This window comes from Xiphophorus hellerii, chromosome 7, assembly GCF_003331165.1.
Source record: "Xiphophorus hellerii strain 12219 chromosome 7, Xiphophorus_hellerii-4.1, whole genome shotgun sequence".
Classification (NCBI taxonomy): domain Eukaryota; kingdom Metazoa; phylum Chordata; class Actinopteri; order Cyprinodontiformes; family Poeciliidae; genus Xiphophorus; species Xiphophorus hellerii.
The window spans coordinates 2,237,731-2,247,797 of NC_045678.1; the positions used below are offsets into that span (position 1 = coordinate 2,237,731).

At 40.6% G+C, this 10,067-nt stretch overlaps 1 protein-coding gene across 5 annotated transcripts in view; it reads right to left on the reverse strand.

The window, feature by feature from the left end:
• The window catches only part of pikfyve (phosphoinositide kinase, FYVE finger containing), a 55,505-nt gene extending 47,954 nt beyond the window's left edge, over positions 1-7,551 (reverse strand). For 2 of the 5 annotated variants that reach the window (XM_032567156.1, XM_032567157.1), the window contains exons 1-2: positions 6,855-6,998; positions 5,775-5,974 (exon numbers count right to left, since the gene is read on the reverse strand). In XM_032567156.1, the coding sequence (XP_032423047.1) occupies positions 5,775-5,974; positions 6,855-6,898 (244 nt within the window). In that variant the 5' untranslated portion in view covers positions 6,899-6,998. Of the gene's footprint in view, positions 1-5,774; positions 5,975-6,854; positions 7,001-7,408 lie in introns of those variants that run through there. The other 3 variants (XM_032567159.1, XM_032567155.1, XM_032567158.1) reach the window with 3 other exon arrangements.
• Positions 7,552-10,067: the final 2,516 nt, after the last annotated feature.

Consider the following 10,067-nt stretch of genomic DNA (forward strand, 5'->3'; position numbering starts at 1 on the left):
TGTTATAGATTTTTGTATAATTCAAAGAAAATGCAGTATGTTTCCCATATTGACCCCAGGTCCAGGGGTCAGCCTTAAGACCCTCTACCACAGCTCTTAATAACTTTGGCTAAAAATGATAAAGAACTACTGAACAAGTTTAAAATGACCTAAAAACTAAACAAGTTTAAAATGACCTAACTACTGAACAAGTTTAAAATGACCTAAAAACTAAACAAGTATAAAATGACCTAACTACTGAACAAGTATAAAATGACCTAACTACTGAACAAGTATAAAATGACCTAACTACTGAACAAGTTTAAAATGACCTAACTACTGAACAAGTTTAAAATGACCTAAAAACTAAACAAGTATAAAATGACCTAACTACTGAACAAGTATAAAATGACCTAACTACTGAACAAGTATAAAATGACCTAACTACTGAACAAGTATAAAATGACCTAACTACTGAACAAGTATAAAATGACCTAACTACTGAACAAGTATAAAATGACCTAACTACTGAACAAGTTTAAAATGACCTAAAAACTAAAAATGAACAAGTAATGTTTGTTGGGCCAAACATTACTGATAGTGGAAATTACTAATAATAAGTTTTGAATTTGTACAGTCAGACCTCCTCCCCACTCTTACGATACTTTACTCCCCCTCTGGCTTTACTTGTGGCTGTAATTCCTTTACAGCCACAAGTAAAGCCTATGTTGGTTTTCCCGTAGGTTCTCTACCGCTTCCTTGAACGCCATTTTAATTGAACTAAATGTCTTCCACCGAGGCTGAACTTGGTTTTCCATCGTTGTCAAGATATTTCTCTCCATAATTGGCGCCCCTGCCTCCAGGAGAAGGAGGATGTTTTCTGCCTTTTTGCACTCCTTCAGAAGGTTCTTGAAGATAGCCTGGCCCTGGCGTCTAATCTTGTCCGGGCTCATATTGAAGACTCTTGGTCTGGTTTCAGACCAGAGTTTTTCAGAGAGTCGATCACAGATGTCATTATATACTTCTTCAGCGTAGTATCTCTGTCCTGACTTGTAAATAAGTCTCTGGATCACATCTCTGACCAGACTTCTCATGGCCTTTTTTCTCATCTTTATCTCTTCAGACTCGACATCCTTTGGCTCGCTGATTGACTCCAATTCTGGTTTCTCCTGTTGCAGCTCAGCAGAAATCATGCCGTCACAGATTTCGGATGAAGGTTTTAAATTTGGAACTGGATGGGAAACCTGCTCCTCTCCAGAACAAACCTGAGACTCTGTTATCCCCTCATTGCCTTCATAGTCCAGCACTGAGGAAACTGATATCCGACTGTCCCACAGATCTTCCTTCCCAGGTGTGAAGGCAGATGAGGAACCATCAGAGCTATCGTCAGAGCTGGACTCCGGTTCTGATTCACTCTCCAGTAGATTTTCAGTCAACAAGATCTCTGGCTGACAGAAGGCTACCACGGGTGATGTTTCATCCAACTTTGGTTTCCATTCTAGTACCTGTAAATCTTTGGTTGACTGAGACTCTGGGAAAGACGTTTCTGGTTGTTCTTGGACGATGAGTGGAGCCACCTTTGATGAATATTTACCAGTGACATTTCTAAAAAATCTCTTTATCTTCCCCATCAGGCCATTAATCTTGGATTTCGGCTCACAAGATTCCCCATCGGCTGGTTTCGTAAAATCCTGACCAGATGCGCGCAATTTATCCGAAAGGTCCTTCAAAATCAAACTGGTTTCATCAACCATTTGTCCGATCATTGCCATACAAGGTGCTTCCTCAACACAATCTCTTGTACCCGAGTCCAAGCTGTGATTAACTTTAGCCAGCAGATACTGTACAATGAGCCTGTTTAAATTTCGTGTGTTCTCAGTACTGATGTCTTCGTTGATCTCCAGGACTTTGGCAAAGGCTTCGGGAACTTTGTTCCCCACGGCCACCTTCAAATCTTTCATAGTGCAGCTTTCCTTATATACACTATGCAGAACCATGCATGAAAACAGCTCCAAGATGCCTTCCAAAGTCTTCTGCAGAGCACAGGTGGTGCTGGGTTCTGGGTTCCCGTTTGCGAGTTTCAACCACTCCTTCCGGGTGATGCTTTTTAAAAACGGGTCGATCGTAGCCATCAGGGCTTCCATGGTGACAGTCTGGGTCTCTATGGATGGTGATCTCTGTCCACTTAGCATGACTATATCTCAGGTTTGAAGATAAGATTGATGCGAGGAATGAGTGCGAAGTGAGGTTTAGGGAAAAAGAACGAGCAAATAAAGACCCTGACTTATGACGTCCGTCCACACGTCATAGGCAGTACCCGCCCGCACAGTAGCCTTATGTCGTCACGTAAGAAGTAACGTTGGGTCAGCAGCCACTTTACTGCGCATGCCAAACCATCTATTTAACTATTTAAATTATTTACAGTTCGGATAATTAAATAATTTACAAGCGGCAGCCACCGCAGATCGCCTCTCTTCTCCCGGCGCAACTCCCGCAGCTTTGCGGCGTCTGCAGCCGTTGGGTTTTATTGTTAGCACATCGTGTGTGAAGCTCACGCTGCCTCAACCCGCTGCTTTTTATTGCATTATTTCTGTTTCTGAAGGCTTAGATTGTCAAATGCCGTGATGAAGGAAGCTTCATCACGGCATTTCCTCTGGTTGTGACCAGAATAGGGAGAAATGGTTTTATTTGTGCTTTGCGCGCTAAATTTGAATTGTGCGGTATTTAGTTTTTTCATGAAAACGGAACTCGGTTTATCTCATTGAGAGTTGATGATGTTACCGTCAACAAAATGGCTTTAATATCGCTAGTTAATAGCTAATATCAGACGTTTGGAGCATTTTCTCTCTCATTTATAGACTCGCCTGCATTTAATGCTTACGGCTCATTAAGACAGTAGCGAGATGACGCGAGTTAGAATAACTTACTTTGTTACGCTGTGATAAACACTGACTGACAACATGCTAGCTAATGCTAACTTGATCGTTCAGCAGTGTAAATACAAACATCTGTGTGAGTGTGTGATGATCCAGTCCTGCTTCTCTCAATGATCAGTTTTAGGGAAAAACAATCAACATTCAAATGTTACAGAGTTAATAATGTGTGTGTTGGTTCTCTGTTCCCATGTTATGGACGGGGACAGATTATTTCTGGAAGCTGAAATGTTTGGTTCCCCCCAAGTAACTTTGGCAAATAATGAGCAAATGTTTTCAAACTTACAGGATTTGTTGTTCATCAGTAAAGGAATAAACAAAGTTAAAGGATCCAGGAATGAGAAGCAGACGGGGTTCTATGGGTGGCGGGGCGTTCTAGATTCTGATTGGACAGCGCCTTCAGGGAGTGGGCGGGACTTATCTGTCTGGTTTAGCGCCTGGATGGTGTGATGAAGCTGCAGCTGGAGGAGGAGAAGAAGAAGTTCTTGTTCTGCAGTTCGGTCGGGGATGAGATGATGACCTCAGTGTAGCTGGAGGACCGGTTCCGGTTTGGTGGAAATGTCTGTCTGGGCGGTGAAATGGACACTTTGCCTCCTCGGCTTGGTGACCAGGAGAGCCGTTTCACCTTCGATATTTATATACCGTGGTTCCCAACCCCTGGGCTGCGGACCGGTACCGGTTCGTGGACCAATTGGTACAGCTAGAAATAATTAAATATTTCCGTTTTATGTATTATGAGTCTGGAGGATCTTTTATGTTGAAAATCCTTTAACCGGATCCTCTCGGTTACATCTTGCCCGACAAGCAGCAAAATGAGTAACGAGTAAACAAATATCTTTGGAAAGTTTCTTTGGGAAGAGAAAAGGCCCAGAGAAGAGACAGGAGAATGGATTTATTCTGGTAGGTGATTCCCACATTCCAAGCTCTGCATGATATGGTGACCGGCTTGTTAATGAGGTAATGAAGCCTTCAAACTACTTCGCCACGTAGAGACCAAACACCCTGTGCATAAGCAACACTTCTGGTGTCATCATCTCTCGTCACTCCCAGATGGATCGTCTGGTTGTAGAGAAACAAGCTCAGGGCTCCATTAGTCGTTATCGTGAGTTAAAATTTCCATGAAAGTAAAATGTTCGTTTTTGTGGCGCATCTGTATCTTATTTTGAAGGGATATGTAAACGTTACCATAGCGACCAGAGTCAGAGAAAGTTAGGGCAGTGGTTGAGACGAGAGGTGTGGAGCTTGTGAGTGTTAGGTTTGGTTCACGGCACGATTTAAGGATTGTCGGCCGATTTTCCAAACTTCTGTGACCACAGAGCCGATAAAAATCCAACAGGTTCGGTCGGTTCGTGAGTCCAGACACACGGCAGCAGCAACACAGCACAGAACCGATTCCACTCACAAACATCCTGATTCCAGAAGAAAATCCAGTAAAACCCCCAACATACCAAACGTGAATTTGGAATAATCAAACATGGATGACGGTGTAGAAGCAGCAGTGATAGTTTGTGGCTCATTTAAGCGATAAAAGATGGAACAAAAAGAAAAGGCGTTTGATAAAAGACGGTGGGAGCAGCCGCTGCTATTTGCTGCACTATGATTTGGAGGTGAGTTATGTTTTTTCATAGTTAACATTTTTAACTGACTAAACATAACCAGATATAATAAACATATATAAAAATGGCCTTTACATGTAGTAATAAACATTTCCACATATCACCTCCGATGTCCACCGGACTCTCAGTTGCGCCATGTCACCTCGCTTTCTGATTGGCTACCTGTCACATTCAACAGGCCGCGTTCTCGCTCCCAGTCAGGGAAAAAACCCACAGGCTGCGAAAATCAAGCCAAGACAATGTTGAATATGCCCGAACTAAAATCGGGCATATTCAACACACCACACACTGCAAGACGTTGTAAGATTGTCGTAAAGGGAAAATTGGGGCAAAAAAAAAAAAAAAAGATTTAAAAAAAGGCTTTAGCTGGAACTCGAACATGCAGAAGCATTATCTGACGGTTCCAGGCCGCAGCAAAATTGCCAAGTCTTGACCGGTCCGCTGTAATAAAAAGGTTGGGGACCACTGAGTTCACTGATGTGTGTGTGGGCATGTGTGTGTGTAAGAAATACAGATTTTGCCATTTTCAGTTTTTTAATAAATTTTCCACAACTAAATTACATTAATCTTACCAGTAGGATTTAGTAGATCTAATATTCTTGTCATTAGGTTGGAAACTATTTGGAGTTTTTTAGATGTTGAGATGCTTCATCAACTTGTTGCAAATGTTTTATGTTTTTCTCTCTTTTAAAACCCCAAAATAGAAATAAAATAGTGATTCTGTCCAAAGGACAACAAATTTGCGATAGTAGATATTTATAAGTCTTTTTTTTAAAAAAAAAAAAAAAGGTCATGTAACAGAGCTGGCTCTAAACAAGTTGCATTGCACAGGACTGAAGGGAAAAATGGTAAAGGTTGCAGACCCCTGTTCACAAGGCCATGATCCACGAGTCTTCACCTTACTGTGCATGCAGATCAGTTCACACCCTCCTCCTGATGATGCTGAAAGCTGCACTGGTAGCAACAGCATTCTGTAGAGCAAAGACATTCCAGGGCCTTGTGGACAAAAAGGTCCAGTTTGCCCTTTTCCATCCAAGAGTTCAGATGTATCATTATTGAAGTGTTTGGTGAAAACTGGTGAAAACAGTGAAAACTCCCTAGCAGGCGTGTTTCTACAGTTCATTGCACAGATTGAGCACTTTGCTTTTTAGCTCCAAATCGACTGTATACATTTTCTAAAGTTAACAGAGCTGCAAAGTGAATCCAAAAACACTTTCTGAGCTTCTGCTTTGGGACCAAACTCTACCTTTATTGCTGAAACGAAACAGGTTGACGAATGAGCTGTAGGCGGAGCGGAGCGGAGGCTCATCCTGCTCCGGAGTCAGCGGTTTGAAGTGGGTCAGGTGTGAGGGGCTGGTGGGAGAGGAGGCCGGCGGCTCGATGTTCCACTCCGTCGAGGAAGACGATGAGGATTTGTCATCTGCAGCCATGACGCTGCTACCCCGGCTGCAGAGGAAACACACGGGTACACAGCTGTGAAGTACGGTAGTTCAAACTTTTGCTCTGCACTGCTAGGAAAGAAATGTGACTTTAACATATACCAAGACATGGAAAATACCAAAATCAGATTCCCGACTTTTCCAGAAGCAGAGGAAGCCAGAGCTATAGTCAGAATCTAGAAGTGTGTTAATTTGCAACAGTAATAAGAAACGTTTAAAAACAAGAAGCATAAAAGCATTTGGTACTGCTCTTACCTGCACAATCTGAGCAAAGGTTCAGCTGTTTATTTATCTATTGTTATTTTTTTATATTTGAATAGGGCATTAACACCAGCAGGAGCTACAGACAGTAGCGCTGTCTCACTATTAAGAAGTAGTGAGACAGAATTAGATCTCCTGGCATTGGCAGGACTAATGAGTTTCAGCTTCACATGAATCACTGACCAAGTTCATCCTCTACAGGACACCCCTGCTGGGAGGAAATACTTCAGGCCTGGTCTACGTTTTGCTTCCAGATCACAGAAATATCTGGTATTAACCAGAACAGAAAATGTTTCAGTTCAGCAGGAAATCACTTTGCCCAGACTGAGCTCTGTTTTGATATTGAGCTCTGTTTTCTACTTCCTTAAAACAATTTCCTCAAAGAGAAACGAGTGAATTGCTCCAGCTTTACAGTTTTCCATCCAGTTCGCCCTCACATCCATCCTTTAATTCCCCCCCTTCCCTCTTTTTGTTCCATAGACGATCTGAACTCGTGACAGGAACTGGTGGGCCTCTTCATTAGGGGTCGGCTGACACCGCCAACTGGGACGCTGATGCCCCTGCTCTCTGTGTGTTCGACTGAAACAAAAAGGAAAAGCGTGTCCTGGAGATTCTGCGGTGCTTACCTTCTGAAAAAGGCAATAGAGCTGGAGTTGGAAATGCATGCCATCTTGGATTATAGCGAAGAGAAAGCCGATGTAAATGGCATCACACTCCGCTCACCTTATCATGTGATAAAAACAGACGGAAGCTTTATAGCAAAGTCCCAGACCCGGAAAACAGAAAGCACCGCCCTGACCCGGCTCCGTCGGTCTAAGAGTCACCGGGGGAGCTGATAGAGAACCCGCTCATACTCTTTGGTTTTTAACAGACACTAAAGCGACACTGGGCACATTCAGCTAGATTTGTTATGAGTAAATTAAAGTGTCAGTACATTTGTTACATAACGGGTTGCTTTTATTAACAACTTAAAGATAATGTTATGACTTAGAGGCTTATCGTTCTCAGGAGAAGCAAAAATAAAGCTTAACAATCAATCTAAGCTGAGGGATAGCTAATGTTAGCAACAGCTGATGCCTATCAGGCTGTATGTGGTTAGCTTAGAGTGCTAACCAGCCGGGACGCTGCATCTGCGTTGGTCGGTGAAGAGTAAAAGCGAAATGTAAAACAAGCAGGTTACCTATTAACTTTATGAAGCTGACATAACTGAGAGCAGAGGAGGACTCCAATTCCTGAAGAGGCTGCAGCTGTCAAACATTTGGTAGAAGACGCCGACTCCCTTAAAACAACAAGCAGCAAGCGCAGCCCTGACTAATCAAGCACCGAGCGTCATCCGAAATAGCCCGAAAACAGACAGCTTCAGCTGCATTCAGAGACATCAATCGAACCCTAAAACTGTGCACTTCTCAGTTCACTCAAAAAAGTATTCAGTAATTTATCAGAAACATTACTAAAATTAAATAGTTTAAAAATAAGAATTTAAACTAGAGTTGGCCAAACGAGGTTTAGACACCTTAAAGAAGAGTAGAATATCATGTTTATTTAGCAACAAACCATATGGCGGCGTCAGGGGTGAAAATAGTTTGAAATGTTTTACGTGTAACCCGATGGCTCACCCCTGGATGGTGTACATAAGCGGTAATACCCAAAAGCCGTACTGAAGACTAGCACAACTTCATCATATTTTTGCACAAGTAAAAGTGAAATGTAGCCATCTAAATTATTCAAGTCAAACAGTTATTTAGTAAAAAAAAAAAAAGGAAAAAAAAAAGGCAATACTCCTGATAACTTCTTATATAAAACCATTTTTCTCAGGATGTTTATCCGTACCTGTTTATGCAAACAGCCGGGACGCTGCATCAGCGAAGAAAGTTATTAAGAAAGCAAAGAAGACAAAATGGAGAGAATTTTGTGATTCAATAGGCAGAACAACTCCTATAGCTAATGTTTGGGGTATGATTAGGAAAATGAGGGGAAATGTACAGGAGAGAACATACCCAATTCTAAAACAGGAAGAAAGAACAGCAGTAACAAGTGAAGAGAAAGTAGACGTAATGGCAAGAACATTTACAAAGATTCATAGTTCAGATAATTTAACAGAACAGGGGGAATTTAGGAGGGAACAGACAAGAAGGGCAAATGATTTTATTTTAGAAGGTGAAACAACTCCAGGTAATGTCATGGATATTTCTTTTACTATGCAAGAAATGAAGAGAGCAATATCTAGAACAGGATTAACAGCACCAGGAAAAGATCAGTTATGTTAAAACACTTAGGGAATCAAGCTGAAGAAAAAACTTTTAGGTTTATATAATAAGATCTGGAAAGAAGGAAGATTACACTCTAATTGGAAGGAAGCAATTATTGTGCCAATTATTAAACTGGGAAAGGATCCAACAAACCCTTCTAGTTATAGACCAATTGCACTAACTTCGTGTTTAGGAAAGATTATGGAAAGAATGATAACGGAAAGGATAACGTATTATGTAGAAAGTAAAGGACTTTTGTCTTCATGTCAAAGTGGATTCAGAAGAGGAAGGAGTACAATGGATGCAGTTGTGTTTGGAGTCAGATATTAGAAAAGCTCAAATTAATAGGGAAGTAGTAGTAGCAGTATTTTTTGATATTGAGAAAGCATATGACATGGTATGGAAGGATGGGTTGCTTATAAAATTATATAAAATGGGGATTACAGGAAGAGCTTATAATTGGATTAAGGATTTTTTGTTGAATAGAGTTATACAGGTACAGATGGGAGTAACAAGATCTGATAAATATAAAATTGATAATGGAACTCCACAGGGAAGTATTATCAGTCCTTTATTATTTTCAATCATGATTAATGATGTTTTTACAGAAGTAGATCAGGATGTCATGCAGTCATTATTTGCTGATGACGGCGCTTTGTGGAGGAAAGGGAAAAATGTAAGATTAGTGTACGAGAAAATACAGAATACTATTAAATCTGTTGAAAATTGGGGTTATAACTGGGGAGTTAAATTCTCAGTAGGTAAAACAAAGACTGTTGTATTCAGTAGGAAGAAAATTGAGAAAATTGATTTAAAAATGTATGGAGGAAAAATAGAAAAAGTAAGTAAATTTTGTTTTTTAGGAATCATGTTTGATTCCAAGCTTTTATGGGGTGAGCATGTAAAGTATATTGAAGGGAAATGTAAAAAAGTTATAAATATAATGAGGTGTTTAACAGGATTAGATTGGGGAGCAAATAAAAGTAATTTAAAAAAGATGTATATTGCTTTGATTAGATCAGTGTTGGATTACGGATGTGTAGTTTATAGGCAGGCTGCGAAAACAGTGATTAGTAAGTTAGAAGTAATTCAAAATCAAGCTTTGAGATTATGCTGTGGAGCTTTGAAGACATCTCCATCTTTGGCAGTGCAGGTTGAAATGGGGGAGATTCCTTTATATTTAAGACATAAGCAAATTATGCTAAATTATTGGGTGAGTTTGCAGGGACATAAGGAGGAGAATAATCCAACAGTAAGAATCCTGAGACCTTGCTGGGAGAGTGGAGAAGCTAAAATAGACTGTTCTGCATGGGCAGCAGATAAATCCTCTAGGGAAATGGGGATACAGGGAAAGAGGTACTGTGCTGCGGTGCCATATCCAATTACTCCTTTTTGGTTGTTTCCATATGCAAATGTTGATCTAGAAGTTTATAACAAAATGCAGGTTAATAAAGATAATAACTGGGTAAGTTTTGTAAATGATAGAATTAAGAATATGTATAAATCCTTTATAATTATATATACAGATGGCTCAAAAGATCTAATTTCAAATAAAACAGGATTTGCTTATGCTATTCCTGAACTAGATAT